Genomic DNA, 15,242 nt, shown 5'->3' with positions numbered 1-15,242 from the left:
CCCGCTCCAGCCCCCAGGGTTCCGGGTGCTTGAGCCCGGCACAGTCCTCCCAGAGTCGGACCGCCAGAGCAGGAAACCTGCGTACTACAAGTCCCAGAAGGCCTCGCGGCCAGCTCCCCTGGGAACACTTGGAGACCGCAGGGGCTGGGCCTCAGTGTGAACCGCCTGCCAATCCTCCAGCGGACGTGGCGTGCTGCGCTGCCGGAAGTTCCGGGAAGTGGGCCCCAAGTCTGGCTCGAACTTCCGGATTGGTCGCGCGCCTTCTTGCGGCTAAGATGGCGGCCGAGCATCCCGAGCCTCCCAAAGGAGAGTTGCAGCTACCGCCGCCACCACCCCCTGGGCACTATGGCGCTTGGGCTGCCCAGGAGCTGCAAGCCAAATTGGCAGAGATCGGAGCTCCGATCCAAGGTGAGAAACTCGAGAGGTCAAGAGCCGGGGCAGCGCAGGCCTGAGGGAGAAGCGGAGCCTGGTTACCCCGGAGACCCGGGGGCGGGGGGAGGGGCGGAGGCGGATCGCTGAGGCCTGACTTGGTCCTGACGGACCCTGTTGATCCTGTGCTTTGCCCAGCAGGGAGTCGCGAGGAGCTGGTGGAGAGGCTGCAGACCTACACCCGCCAGGTACGTGTTGGTGGCGGGACATAGGGGTAGGCCGAGTTTTTAGAGAAGGCCTTCATGGCCCCTCACTACTCGGTCTTGGTTCTTTATGTAGCTCTACACAGCAATCAGGGGTTTGCAGTTTCCGCTTGTTTTTGTCATTATCTGACCAGTTGTAATCGTTTCTGTCTGTGTCGGTCCTCTCCAGTGACTAGCTCAAGCTCTGGCAGACAGGCACTGGGGAAATTTTGTGGAATGAATGGGAGTGAATGTCGTTTCCTGGAACAGCTCCTCTTGGACTGACCTGGAGTCCTTTCTGTTTTGCAGACTGGCATCGTGCTGAATCGGCCAGTTCTGAGAGGCGAAGATGGGGACAAAGCTGCTCCCCCTCCCATGTCTGCACAGGTAAGGGGGTGGTTCTACTTTATAAGATGATCTCTCACATTCAGTGTATTGGAGATGCAACTAACAGATTGGACAGGGAGAAATGGCAGCTCTTCAGTTCTCCCTTGGTCCTGATCCTTATCACCTTTCCCAACCTCTGCTTTTCCAAATTCTACCTGTCGTTTAAGGTGCAGCTTAAGTAATCTGGAAGCCTGACTTGATTCTCCTTCAGCTGGGAAGAATTCTTTTTTGCCTTCCCCAGGCACAGTTCCCATTTTGTTCAGTTAGACATTAAGGCTCATTCCCTGGTTTGATTTCATAGCTTTTACATTTAGTGAGTCATTGGGACACACTGGCTCCAGTTTACTTAAGTCTTCTCAACTTTCATGTCCTTCCTGAGCCAGGATTTGAATTTTTCTCTGGGACAATGGCTCTGACCTGGGAACTATTGACTCCTCTGTGTGGGATGAGGAGTTCCCAGGTGGCCTTGAGAGGTGTCCTCGAATTTCCTGAAATTGTATGCAAAATCTGTGTTCACATTTTTCTGGGGAGAAAGTTGATAGTTTCCTTGGTTGGTTCCCCCAAATTAGCATCCTCTTCTTTTGGTATTGTTATAGAGTATTTTTTTCTTACATGCGAGAATTATATGTCATTTGACTTTGAATCCTAGCACCTGGCTCATAGTTGATCTCCAGCAAATGTCTGCAGTAGGTAAACGTTTCCTAGTTTGTGTTCACATTTTTTTTCCACAGCTTTCTGGGATTCCCATGCCGCCACCACCCATGGGACTCCCCCCGCTGCAACCTCCTCCACCGCCCCCACCACCTCCACCAGGCCTTGGCCTTGGCTTTCCTATGGCAGTTGGACCCCGCCCACCAAACTTGGGGCCACCACCTCCTCTGCGGGTGGGTGAGCCTGTGGCTCTGTCAGAGGAGGAGCGGCTGAAGCTGGCGCAGCAGCAGGCGGCCTTGCTCATGCAGCAAGAGGAACGTGCCAAGCAGGTGGGGCAGATGGCAGCTTCATTGTGGGTCTCAACAGGGTGCTAAAGGGGCAGTGGAGCTTCAGAGAGGCTGAGGCTAAGGCTCCTCCTCCTCCTTTTTTTTTTTTTTTTTAATATTTTATTTATTTATTAGAGAGCATGAGCAGGGGGGGAGGGCAGAGGCAGAGGGAGAAGGAGAAGCAGACTCCCTGCTGAGCAGGGAGCCTGATGCGGGACTTGATCCCTGGACCCTGGGATCATGACCTGAGCCGAAGGCAGACGCTTAACCAACTGAGCCACCCAGGCACCCTGGGGCCGAGCTTTCTGGAAAGGTCTGGACCCAAGACTAGAACATAGGCCCTCAAATGGAAGAGGACCCCAGGAAGCAGAGTTAGGACAGCCTGGCCTCAGGGATGGTGGTGCTGATGGGAGCTTGTTTTCTTTTTTAAGCAGGGAGATCATTCACTGAAAGAACACGAGCTCTTGGAGCAGCAGAAGCGGGTAATGCCCCCCAGGCTTTGGCCTTATGGTCCAGTCCATGGACTCTCATTCCTAGTGCTCAGTGTCCAGAACAAGATGTGCCTTGCAAGTTTTCCATGGAGGTTGCCTCATCCTTAAGTTCCAGTATCTTCCAAATAATCCCATCTTCTCTGGAGCCCGGGGATTGGTAAACTACAGACTGTGACCTGATTTAGCATGGCCTGCAAGTTAAGAATGGTTTTTCTGTCTTTAAAGGATTGTTAAGAAAAGAAAAAATAAGCCAATCAGAACATACTACGGCCTTTGCAATGACCCATAATGTTTAAGATGTTTATCATTTAGCCCATTACAGAAGAAGTTTGGTGGTTCCTGTTAGTCTTACATGACAATTGTGTTAGGTACCCGCGAGGAGAGCCTGGATTTATTTAGTCAGTTGTATTGGATTTAGACTAAACCTGGTAGATGTAGTTAGAGAATGAGACAGAAGACATCCACTCCCAGAGGGGCATTTTGTCAGTTGTTCCCTAGTGTGTTACTGGGAGTATTAGAAGGTAAACATTAACAGGAATAGACACGAAATTATTTATGAAGTGCTGTTTTTGCCTAGATTGTGCTAGATCTTGAAGAGCAGGAATAAGAAAAGAATTCATTGTTCCTTAGAAATAACTTAATCTCTTGGGGAAGAAAACTCTTGTTAAAAAATAGAAGGCTTTGTGTAGCTAAATGTTAAATTCTCTGTTAGAAACCAGGAGTTCCCTGGGGTTTTTTGGTGTTATTTCCAGGGGTTTTCTTTTGTGATGAGAGGCCTCCTGCACTTGGATCAGTAGCCTGGAAGGGTGGGGGTGATGAGGATGTCCGAACCCTGGTGGTACCTGATTGTTCTTCTTGGGCCTATTGGCTAAAAGCCTGTGTTTGCCAGAGGCTGCCTGCCCAATGGATTTCCAAGCTGTGTCTTCACTCCCACGTCTCTCTTATAGGCAGCTGTGCTCCTGGAGCAGGAACGGCAGCAGGAGATTGCCAAGATGGGCACCCCAGTCCCTCGGCCCCCACAAGACATGGGCCAGATTGGCGTTCGCACTCCTTTGGGTCCTCGAGGTAAGACCCTGGAAATGGAAGGGAAGGGGAAAGACTGAAAAATCCTACTCGTAAGTACATGTCTGTGGAGTGCATAAGTTCAGTGAACTGTCGTAAACTGGGTAACTAATACAACCAGCACGAGGACCAAGAACCAGAATGATACTAGTACCTCAGAATCTCCCCCGGGCTCCCTTCTAGCCACCCCCTCTCCCTGTGATGGGTGACCATCACAGTGACCTTTAGCAAGGAAGGTAATTTTTAAGATGCGTGTTTTGTCTCTTCTGACATTGAATTTCTTTCTTCTCACAGTTGCTGCTCCAGTGGGCCCCACTCCCACTGTTTTGCCCATGGGAGCCCCGGTTCCCCGGCCTCGTGGTCCGCCACCACCCCCTGGAGATGAGAATAGAGAGGTGAGATTGGTGATTTCTTTCTAGGGACTGGAGAGTATGGAGAAGGACTCTTTCTGGAGAAGGATTCTGAGAGAAGATAGGAGGACTTCCAGGGGTGGGGGGCAGGGGAGAGCCATATCTAGTTAAAGTATATTTAGGTAGAGCAGGAAGTAGGGTTTGGGAGACGTTTCCAGGGCAGGGTTCTGAGGTTCACTCTGAAGGGGGCTGAGGGATGATTGTGTCCCTTTCGTATTGTTGCTATCTGCCGTTTACATCACCTAGCTGACAGTCTTTCTTGTACAAGAGGTAGAAATCTAAAAATTATCTTCTCTGTCTGGATTGCCTCTGGCAGATGGATGACCCCTCTGTGGGACCCAAGATCCCCCAGGCTTTGGAAAAGATCCTGCAGCTGAAGGAGAGCCGCCAGGAAGAGATGAACTCTCAGCACGGTGAGTGTGTTGGGTCCCGAAGGCTTCAGGGCAGAACCTGGAGAGGCTGAGGCCGAGTCTGCACTCCTTCATCCCTTTCTTCTGTCCCATCCTTTGAGAGGGAAACTGGCCCTTGGTAAAAAGGAGTTACTGTGGGCGAGTGGCGTGGTACCAGTGCGAGGAGACTGATGGCCGCCTTTCTCCCTTACAGAGGAAGAGGAAATGGAAACAGACACTCGCTCATCCCTGGGCCAGTCAGCGTCAGAGACTGAGGAGGACACCGTGTCTGTATCCAAGAAAGAGGTATGGGATGGAGCAGAGTCTGGAAGGAATGTTAGGAGATGGTATTTGGGCACTAAAGTCATACTAGTTCAAGGTGTTCAATAAGTAATAGTTACTATTCATGCCAGTTCCTGTCCCAAGTATCTTACAGATATTTCGCATTTAATTATCATAAATCTTTGGAGTTCAGAGTACTGTGCATGCCAGCGTTTTATAGCTGCAAACATTTAGGTTCTGAGAGGTGCAGAAATTTACTGATAGGCACACAGCTTGAGAGGAGCAGAACTTTGGAGTCTGACTTCAAGGCCTCTTTCCTCTGTCACTTGGGGAAACAGGATGAGGAGATTAGGGGCGGGCGTGATGCTTGGATTCTCTGACCCAGTTGGTTTTCCTTCTCTTGAAAGAAAAACCGGAAGCGGCGGAACCGAAAGAAGAAGAAAAAGCCCCAGCGGGTACGGGGGGCGTCTTCTGAGAGCTCTGGGGACCGAGAGAAAGAGTCAACCCGGTCCCGCGGCTCTGACTCCCCGGCGGCTGATGTTGAAATTGAGTATGTGACTGAAGAACCGGAAATTTATGAGCCCAACTTCATCTTCTTCAAGAGGATTTTTGAGGCTTTCAAGGTACAAGGAGCAGCACATGGGGAAGGGGCACAGCTGAGCAGGGAACGGGCAGGGATGGGGAAAGAGACAGGGTAAGGGAGGGCGTCTTTTTGGTGCTGGGTTCAGAACTAGGGAGGGACACAGGGCTTAGGTTTCCACGTCGTCTGCCTTCCCAGCTCACCGATGACGTGAAGAAGGAGAAGGAGAAGGAGCCAGAGAAACTTGACAAACTGGAGAACTCCACAGCCCCCAAGAAGAAGGGCTTTGAGGAGGAGCACAAGGACAGCGATGACGATAGCAGTGACGATGAACAGGTGAAGCTCCTGCGGGGGAGGGGGGCTTGGGATGGGTGGCTGAGGTGCACCTGGCAAGGGGCCGTGGTGAGCTCCTGCAAAGGAGAATGCCTTTGGGGTGAGCCAGGCAATGCTGAAAAGAAATGATGGTTTTGTTCTAGGAAAAGAAGCCCGAGGCCCCCAAGTTGTCTAAGAAGAAGTTGCGCCGAATGAATCGCTTCACCGTGGCTGAGCTCAAGCAGGTGAGCTTGGAGTGGATCTGGCAGATCCTAGAGCGTGGCTGGGAGACCGCGTGAAAAGCTTCTAGAGATGCACAAGGGTTTTGTTTTTGCGGGGTAGGGAGGAGGGCTTTGAAGGAGGCCTGGGTGACGTAGGCACATGTCCTCTGAGGAATGAAAGAGAGAGTCTCAGATCTGAGAGTTTAGGGCTTTCTAGTGGCACGTTGCTGTGTTTTCCAGCTTGTGGCTCGGCCCGATGTCGTGGAGATGCACGATGTCACCGCACAGGACCCCAAGCTCTTGGTTCACCTCAAGGCCACTCGGAATTCTGTGCCTGTACCACGCCACTGGTGTTTTAAGCGCAAGTACCTACAGGGCAAACGAGGCATCGAGAAGCCCCCGTTTGAGCTGCCAGACTTCATCAAACGCACAGGCATCCAGGAGATGCGGGAAGCCCTGCAGGAGAAGGTAGGGGACCGGCCAGGACCCAGATCCGCCTTGCAGCTCCACGGCTTTAATAGCAGCCTGCTTCAAAATCGGGAATGTGGTTCCCAAAGTCTACGTTCTTGTTAATTGTCTAATTATTCATTCTTCGGAAGTCACCACTGCCTATGATAGAGAGCGGGAAGGGCGGGGGAAAGACAACAGCTCATGAAAGGCAGACCTGACCTCGATGTTCAGAGCTGGTTCTCCTGCCCCATGCTGAGACTTCTGATTCCACATGGCTCCGTTTCCCCCCTTCTCTCCTCATCCTTCCTCTGCCTGCACTAGGCCAATTCTTTGAACTGCACATGGTGACTCCTTTTCCTGCAGGTGGCTTTTGGCTGTGTGTGCAGTTCCCTGTTCCCAATGTGAGCCTGATGCACTTTGTGGCTGGAGATTCAGGGTGGTTGTGTAACTTCTTAGATTTAAATTTTTAAGTGAAATACTTTGAGTAGAGAATACTTGTGTATACTGCAGAAAATTCAGGAGGTACAAAAATACATGATGAAAACTGTCTCTCAGTTAGACTCCAGTCACCCAGTTCTGTCCAGAGGCAGCTGATGAGGTCAGTCTCTTGATCAGATGGTTTGAAAAACCATCTGTGTCCTTAGCTGAAGATGATTTTATATGACACATCTATTTTGTTCAACTGGGATTATGTAATTTTGAGGGGTTTGAGCAGGAAGGATTTTGGTGACTTCTGGAATGAGATAAATGAGGTTTCCCTTTCTTTTTTTTATTTTTTAAATACTTATTTATTTGAGAGTGAGAAAATGAGAGACAGCATGTGTGGAGGGGGATGGGCAGAGGGAGAGGGAGAACCGGACACCCTGCTGAGCAGAGCCCAGTGCAGGGCTCGATCCCAGGACTCTGGGATCATGATTTGAGCCGAAGGCAGGTGCTTAACTGACTGAACCACTCAGGTGCCCCTCCCTGTATTTCTTTTCTTTTTCTTTTCTTTTTTTTTTTTTTTTTTAAGATTTTTAAATTTATTTATTTGACAGACAGAGATCACAAGTAGGCAGAGAGGCAGGCAGAAGGGGGTGGGAAGCAAGCTCCCTGCGGAGCAGAGAGCCCGATGTGGGGCTCGATCCCAGGACCCTGGGAATCATGACCTGAGCCGAAGGCAGAGGCTTTAACCCACTGAGCCACCCAGGCACCCCCCCTCCCTGTATTTCTTTTGGGAGCAGGGAGCCAGATCTGTAAAGAGCTGAACTTGGTGAATATTTTTTATAATCTGTCTTCTGGCATTCTTCACAGGAAGAACAGAAGACCATGAAGTCCAAAATGCGAGAGAAGGTTCGGCCGAAGATGGGGAAGATTGACATTGACTACCAGAAACTGCACGATGCTTTCTTCAAGTGGCAGACCAAGCCAAAACTGACCATCCACGGGGACCTGTACTATGAGGTTCGGGCGTAGGGGCTGGGGAGAAAAGACTGGGCCTTCGGTCACGGCTGTGTAACTCTTGGTTGGAAAGGCTTTCCTAGATGGTACAGTGGCTCCTCTCCTCAGCCTTAACTCTTAACTCCCCTTGGAGGGAGTGGAATTTGAAATCTTAAAGTGAGGTAGGTTTTTTTTTTGGAGGAGAGGTTTAGTCCATGTCTTTAAAATGATGACTGGATGACTGGATAAGGAGCAGAGGCACCAAGTGGTGGATGCTTTTAGGAAAACAGTTAATACTGAGGGTGGGAGAAAAATTTTTATTTTTTCCTCCTGATCCTTGAAATGGCCGTCACCAGGATATCAGGGAATTTTGGGGGTGGAAGGATCTTGGCGATCATCCTGTCGAGTGTCCTCATTTCACAGATGAGAAAGCAGGTCCTGAATCTGGCCATGGTCTTCTGGTGGGTTAATGTCGGCACTGGGAGTCCTGCTTTTCTCCTCCTTTCTGGCCTTTATTCCTTTTCCTACTCCAGCCAGGGAAAGGAGTGATGAGAATCAACAGGCACTAGGGCAGCTCTCAGTGGGATTTTGTGTCTGGAGTGGATTGGGACTTCTCTTCTTTGTTCCCCTAGCCTCTTGCCATTGAATTCCCAGTGTGTGTCTGGCATTCATAATACAGTGTGCTCTGCTTTTTTCTCAGGGGAAGGAGTTTGAGACACGACTGAAGGAGAAGAAGCCAGGAGATCTGTCTGATGAGCTAAGGATTTCCTTGGGGATGCCAGTAGGACCAGTGAGTGCCAGTTACCTGACTGGGGAGGCCAAGAAGAGGATGGGAATTGGGGCAGAAGAGAGACAAAGGACAAGGTCGGGCAAATGGTATCCTGTTCTCTTTTTCCGGCAGAATGCTCACAAGGTCCCTCCCCCGTGGCTGATTGCCATGCAGCGATATGGACCACCCCCGTCGTACCCCAACCTGAAAATTCCTGGGCTGAACTCGCCCATCCCTGAGGTGAGCGCTGGCTTTCATTCTTAGTTGCCTCTGCTTTTTAACTAGAGGATGATTTTTTTTCTCCTTCCCTCATCCCACCCTACCATGTCTCTTTCTCTCTCTCTTTTTTTTTTTTCCAAAAAAAAAGTACGTTTTTGTTTGTTATAAAACAGTCAGTGAGAATTGATGAGTCCAAAGATGAAAACAAATCGCCTATAATTTCACCACTCAGAAATAACCAGATTTAAAATTTGGTGTATGTGTTTCCAGATATCTCTTTGATATATACACGGCTGGACAGATAGAAATAATTTTATCTCAAGAATGTCATTGCACTTTTATTTTGAAATATGAAGCATTGATTTTAAAAAACTTTGATAGCAAAGTCATTACGGTGAAAAAGAAGTAATTGTTAAACTTCAGGTAAAAATTTCTGTCCCTTTAGAGAAATAGATTTTAAAAGCTTCTTAAAGTTAGGAAAAATCGGTAAGAAGTTAAGAGTCGTGTTTTTTACCTTCAGGCAGCGTGGATTCTAATGTGAAGGCCGAGGTTTAATAGTCAACTCTCTGCCTCCCATTTCCCCATCCTGTTGCCTCTGGATTTTTCTCGCTTACTACTTTTGCTCTGTAATGCTTTATAACACTTAATTCTTCCCTGAAATCCTAATTTCCAGAGTTACCAAGCGCTAGTTCTGTACTTTGTAGCGTGACGTCTCTCCAGGGCTCCAGCGTTCGCTCTGGCGCTTAGCAGTGGAACTGACTTGCGTTGGGTCTCTTGCAGAGCTGTTCCTTTGGATATCATGCTGGTGGCTGGGGCAAACCCCCAGTAGATGAGACTGGGAAACCACTCTACGGGGATGTGTTTGGAACCAATGCTGCTGAATTTCAGGTATAGGCCATGGCTGTCTTACTTCAGGTCATGAAGTGTGGAGGTAGTTGGTTTATAGTCATTGTCAGGGAGCCGGGTGTTCGGAAGTTTCAAAGTCTGTAAAATTGCATGCATTTTCCCGAGATGTGACTGCAGTAGGTTCCCCACTAGAATATGAGCTCTCTCTGGGCAGAGATTATTGTCTGTTTACTTTTATATCCCTTCAGTTCGCAACAACTTGAGGCATCGTAGATACATAGTAAATGTTTGCTGAATGAATGAATGATCTCTTTCAGACCAAGACTGAGGAAGAGGAGATTGATAGGACCCCTTGGGGGGAGCTGGAGCCATCTGATGAAGAGTCTTCAGAAGAAGAGGAAGAAGAAGAAAGTGATGAGGACAAACCAGATGAGACCGGCTTTATTACCCCTGCAGACAGGTGGGGCGAGCAGAGTCTGCCTCTAAAGTGGTCTGTCGCTGGGGGCTTTCTCGTTACTCCAGAGCTTGTTTCTCTCTTCACAGTGGCCTCATCACTCCTGGAGGGTTCTCGTCGGTGCCGGCTGGAATGGAGACCCCTGAGCTCATTGAGCTGAGGAAGAAGAAGATTGAGGAAGCGATGGATGGGTGAGAGAACCAGGCACAGCTGAGAGGGAGGGTCTTCCTCTTCCCTTCAGCCTCTGGGTCGGCCAGCTGACTTGTGCTCTGCTTTCCTCACCTTGTGAACCAATTATGGACTCTGCTAGGCCTGGCTTTAGGCAGTGAAAAACACCAGGTAAGCAGATCATCAGAGAACAAGGTGATTTCAGATAGGGGTAGGAAGGTGACACAAACTCAACCAGGTAATGGGATCTGGAGGGAACTGGGTGGCGGGGAGGTCTTTGGGAAGGTCTCACTGAGGTATTTGAGCCGAGAGCTAAATGTTAGGAAAGATCTAACTGCAAGGTAATCTGAGGCAGAAGGAACCAGAAGTGCCTAAGACAGACAGGGGTTTCTCCGAGTCTTGCAATGGAAACTCCCTTACTAGGTATGTAACTGTGTAGGACTGTTAAGGCTTCTTGATGAATTGACTCCTTTGTCCTGAGGTCATTTCTTTGCCCATTCTGGATTGTGTTCTGTTTTCCCATTTGGTACATTTTAGAGTAATTGAACTTTTTTTTTTTTTTTAATGACTCCATTTTATCTCCTTTGTTGACTTATTAAATGTAAAGCTCTGTTTTGTTATTTTTTTAAATTTTATTTTACTTTATTTTCTTAAAGATTTTATTTATTTATTTGACAGAGAGACAGCAAGAGAGGGAACCCAAGCAGGGGGAGTGGGAGAGGGAGAAGTGGGCCTCCTGCTGAGCAGGGAGCACAATGTGGAGCTCAGTCCCAGGACCCTGAGATCATGACCTGAGCCGAAGGCAGACGTTTAGTGACTGAGCCACCCAGGCACCCCTGTTTTATTATTTTTAGTGGTTGCTGTAGGGTTTATAGTACGGGTCTTTATCACAATCTACCTTCAAGTGATAATGCCGCTTGTGGAGAGTGGAGAGTAGTGAGCACCTAAGAGCAGTGTACTCCGTTTTTCTTTTCCCAGCCTTTGTGTGGTCATCATGCTTTTTACTTTTACATATTGTAAATCCTACGTTATGTGGTTATTTTTGTTTAAATGATCAGTTGTCCTTTTTTTTTTTAATCTTTTAGAGTGATTTAAATAATTAGTCTTATATTATCATGTAAATACCATTCTCAGTGAACTTTCATTTCTTTGTGTACATCCAGGTTTTCATCTGGTGGCATTTTCCTGCCACCTGAAAGGCATTCTTCAGCATTTCTTTTTGTGGATCTGTTGGTCATAAATTCTTCCAGTATTGGCAGCCTGAAAGTTTCTTCGTTTGTCCTTTCGAAAGATTTATTTTATTTTAATTTTTTTTGGTTTTATTTAAATGTCCTTTTGACAGATTTTTGATTTTGGTCAGGGATAGGATTCTAGGTTGGCAGTTTACTTTCAGTACTTTATTTTGGGGCGGGGGTGAGGCAAAGGGAGAGAATCCCTAGCGGGGTCCATGAGCGAGGCTCCAGGCCCAGCATGGGGCTTGCTCTCACAACTCTGAGCCAGAATCAAGAGTTGGATGCTTAACCGACTGAGCCACCCAGGTGCCCCTCTCCAAATATATCTTCTGGTCCCTTTGCTTTTTCTTTTTCTCCTTTGTAACTCCAATTATGTATGTATTAGGTCTCTCAAAGCTGCCCTCCTGCTCACTGATGCTCTTTTCCTTTTGAAAATCTCTTTTCTCTTTGTATTTACTTCTTTTTTTTTTTTTTTTAGATTTATTTGAGAGAGCGAGCACAAGCAGGAGGAGCAGAGGGACAGAGAGAGAGAATCCCAAGCAGACTCCGTGCTGAGTGCAGATCTTAATGGGGGCCTTGATCTCCTAGCCCTGAGATCATGACCTGAGCCAAAACCAAGAGTTTTAGGGGTGCCTGAGTGGCTCAGTGGGTTAAGCCTCTGCCTTCGGCTCAGGTCATGATCTCAGGGTCCTGGGATCGAGCCCCACATCAGGCTTTCTGCTCAGCAGGGAGCCTGCTTCCCCCTTCTCTCTCTCTGCCTGCCTCTCTGCCTGCTTGTGATCTCTCTCTGTCAAATAAATAAATAAAATCTTAAAAAAAAAAAAAAAAAAGAGTTGCACACTTAACCGACTGTGCCACCCAGGCACCCTACATGCTTGTTAATTTTTGACTGAAAGCCAGACTTGGTGAAATTTACCTCGTTGGGTTCGGGGTTCTGGGTTCTTTGTATTCCTGCAAGCCTTGCTCGGGTTTGTCTAGGCACACAGTTAAGGTACTTGGAAACAGTTTGATTCTCCGGTCTTGCTTTTCAGGTTCCTGAGGCAGGACTGAAGCTGTGTGTGGTCCTCTCCACCACCAGGCACAGGACGTTCTGTACATTCCACCCAATGCCCTGTTAATCAGAAGGATTTTTAATCAGGCTAGTGAGTTAGGTGCTATTCCCTGGCCCATGTGGGCAGCAGACACTGTTACCACCAGTGCCTTTGGGTGGTTCTGTCCCCGGCTCTGGCACTTCACTCACATCAATACTGAGGAGGACCCTCTGTCGGTCTCCGGAGTTCTCAAGTTTCTATGCTGCTGTCTCTTCTCTAGGACTCTGCCCTGTGACCTCTAGCTGCCTTGGCCTCTGTGGCCTTTCAGTTTCATCCCTTCAACTCAGTCAGCTAGAGTCCTCTGGGCTCTACATGGCTTCCCCCTCCTTGTGTGGCCTACAGACTCTCAGTGCAGTAGGCAGCGTCACTGTAGGACACGCCTCATTTGTTTCCTGTCTCACAAGTTATTATGCTTTGTTACCCCCGTCCAATGACCTGAAATCTTTGTTTCATGTGTTTTGCCCACTTTTTAATTTTTATGGTTGTTTCAGGTGGGCGGGTAAATCTCGTCCCTGTTACTCCTTTTGCAGAAGGCTCAAGCTTGGCATATATACACAAGAAAAGAAGGGTCTTGTGGTTGGAGTATAGTGAACAGGGATTAAGGAAGGGACCAGATTATGAACCCTTTAGATCATGTAGGGAGGTTGGGTTTATTCAAATAAGCCTCAGAGGTTTTTGAGCAAAGGAATGACCGGATCCTAACTGTTCTAAGGTGGTAACTGGCTGCTGTGTGAGAATAGATGGTTACTGGGGTGCCTGGGGGGCTCAGTGGGTTAATAAAGCTTCTGCTTTTGGCTCAGGTCGTGATCCCGGGATCCTGGGATCGAGCCCCACATTGGGCTCTCTCTGCTCAGGGGGGAGCCTGCTTCCTCCCCTCTCTCTCTGCCTGCCTCTCTGCCTACTTGGGATCTCTGTCTGTCAAATAAATAAATAAATAAAATCTAAAAAAAAAAAAAAAAAGAATAGATGGTTACTTTTCCAGAGGGAGAGGTGAGGGGAGGTCCGGGTTGATATTGCTACATTTGCTTTTGTGTTTTGAGTGGAATCATTGAAGTACATGGCCAGACTGGCTCGGCTAGTTCTTGTGCTATAGAAGTACTGGAAGTTTGAGTTCTCTATGTTCGAAGTCCAGGTACAGCTTTGGGCAGGAGCTGTTGTCTGTCTTCTCTTGGCATCTTCTCTGTACCAGAGTTCTTGGGGAGCTTTTAGCCTGACCCTTAGCCCTTCCTTACATGTGGGAATCTTGGTCTCTGATCCCCTAAACTTGGTTCAGGGGATCCTTTAACTCAGTCCCTGTATTCCTTCTGGGCTCTTTTTCCCGGAATCAGCACTGTTCCACCCCACTCCCCACCAACCAAGTTGTTTCCTCTTCTGGGTCTCTACGACCTGCAGAGGCAGCCTAGGCATCGTTTTTCCTCCGGGTGACTGGCAGTCTCTTTGGGAGCTGGGCGGAGGTGCTGCTTGCGTTCTCTTTTCTTCCCCTACTGGAGACCCTTTGGTCCCTTCCTTTTTGGGCCTGACTGCATTGTCCTTTGCAGAAGTGAGACACCTCAGCTGTTCACTGTGTTACCAGAGAAGAGAACGGCTACTGTTGGGGGAGCCATGATGGGATCAACCCACATCTATGACATGTCCACAGTGAGCACTCTTTTTGGGGGCTGGGAAAGGGGGCAGAAACGAAGTCTTGTAAGCCTCTCTGTAGATGACAAGACTCTGATCCCTTTTCCAGGTGATGAGCCGGAAGGGCCCGGCTCCCGAGCTACAGGGTGTGGAAGTGGCCCTGGCACCTGAAGAGCTGGAGCTGGATCCCATGGCCATGACCCAGAAGTATGAGGAGCATGTGCGGGAGCAGCAGGCACAGGTGGAGAAGGAAGACTTCAGTGACATGGTGGCCGAGCATGCTGCCAAACAAAAGGTAAGAGGTCACAGGGGGACCCAGCCGGGTGGGAGCCAGGGACGAGGTACCAGGGCCTCCTTTTTCAGTGGCAGGTTGTCCTCTAATATGAGAATGGGGGTGCACTCGGTGTCTGCTGCCCTGAGCTTCCCTGGTCCCGAAAACCTTAGAAATCCTCTGGTGGGCTGCCCTCTTTAAGGATGATGAAACTAAGGCACAAGGAGGGGATCTCATCCAAGTCTGAGAATCCAGTTTTAGCACTTTTTCCACAGACTTGTCTGAGTCAGGCTGCCCACCCTTGTCTTGGGGATTAGTGGGTTGTTTCACCCGTTGTAACCTGTTTCTCTTTCTCTCCTTCAGCAAAAGAAACGGAAAGCTCAGCCCCAGGATAGCCGCGGGGGAAGTAAAAAATACAAGGAGTTCAAATTTTAGGTCCCCCTCACACACCTGGTCCTCCTTTAGGCCCTCTGTCTGGATGTTTGGGCTTCACACATGGTCCCCAAGAGCCAGCTCTCCCACAATTCCCAAGGGCTTGTCATTTCATGTTCTTATTTTAGACCTGTTTTGTAAATAAAGCTGTTTCCCAAGGAAAGAGATGCATATGTAACACTTCTGATCCTCCTTCGTCTTTTAATCCCCTCGTCAAAAGGACTAAAACAGGCTTTTTCTGCAACTTCAGGGCTGCCTCAGTGACCTGGGGCATGCACCTGGATCAGATGTTGCCGTTGAGACCAGTGACAAATTCAAGGCCATGCTGAAATTGTGTGTTACCACGGCTTGCTTTTTGTAAGAGGGCTCTCCGGGAAGTATCTCTAGGTCTGGTTTGACCTTACTACTTTGTCCTTGGGGACTAAAAATAGCCAGCTTAACACCCTGGCTGGGCTGAGGAAGTGCAGTGGGCTTGGGAAGTAGGCCAGGTCAGGCCTTCCTAATAGACCTGTGGCCTGAAGAGTCCCAAGTCCATACCTGGGAGAGAAC

At 48.8% G+C, this 15,242-nt stretch overlaps 1 protein-coding gene across 7 annotated transcripts; it reads left to right on the top strand.

Moving 5' to 3' along the window:
* Positions 1 to 259: 259 nt before the first annotated feature.
* Positions 260 to 14,864, top strand: LOC111149605 (splicing factor 3b subunit 2). Of its 7 annotated transcripts, none has more exons than XM_022506755.1 (22): positions 260 to 408; positions 571 to 617; positions 921 to 998; positions 1,730 to 1,978; positions 2,407 to 2,457; positions 3,414 to 3,531; positions 3,823 to 3,923; positions 4,255 to 4,351; positions 4,542 to 4,633; positions 5,017 to 5,232; positions 5,388 to 5,525; positions 5,666 to 5,746; positions 5,963 to 6,190; positions 7,466 to 7,504; positions 8,298 to 8,381; positions 8,493 to 8,600; positions 9,360 to 9,467; positions 9,743 to 9,885; positions 9,969 to 10,070; positions 13,909 to 14,008; positions 14,100 to 14,285; positions 14,625 to 14,864. In XM_022506755.1, exons 1-22 carry the CDS (start codon positions 276 to 278, stop codon positions 14,694 to 14,696), a joined length of 2,571 nt encoding a protein of 856 aa, XP_022362463.1. In that variant the 5' UTR covers positions 260 to 275; the 3' UTR covers positions 14,697 to 14,864. The 7 variants fall into 7 exon arrangements, with proteins under 7 accessions (XP_022362463.1, XP_022362464.1, XP_022362465.1 ...); XM_022506757.1 differs by having other exon boundaries at positions 262 to 408; positions 2,410 to 2,457; positions 7,466 to 7,615; ... (1 more) ...; positions 9,360 to 9,404; positions 9,845 to 9,885; XM_022506754.1 differs by having other exon boundaries at positions 262 to 408; positions 2,410 to 2,457; positions 7,466 to 7,615; positions 8,292 to 8,381.
* Positions 14,865 to 15,242: the final 378 nt, after the last annotated feature.

This window comes from Enhydra lutris, unplaced genomic scaffold (genome assembly GCF_002288905.1).
Source record: "Enhydra lutris kenyoni isolate GAN:26980312 unplaced genomic scaffold, ASM228890v2 scaffoldscaffold22, whole genome shotgun sequence".
NCBI lineage: Eukaryota > Metazoa > Chordata > Mammalia > Carnivora > Mustelidae > Enhydra > Enhydra lutris.
The sequence above is the reverse complement of the archived record's forward strand: the minus strand, read 5'-3'. Positions and strand labels throughout refer to the sequence as shown.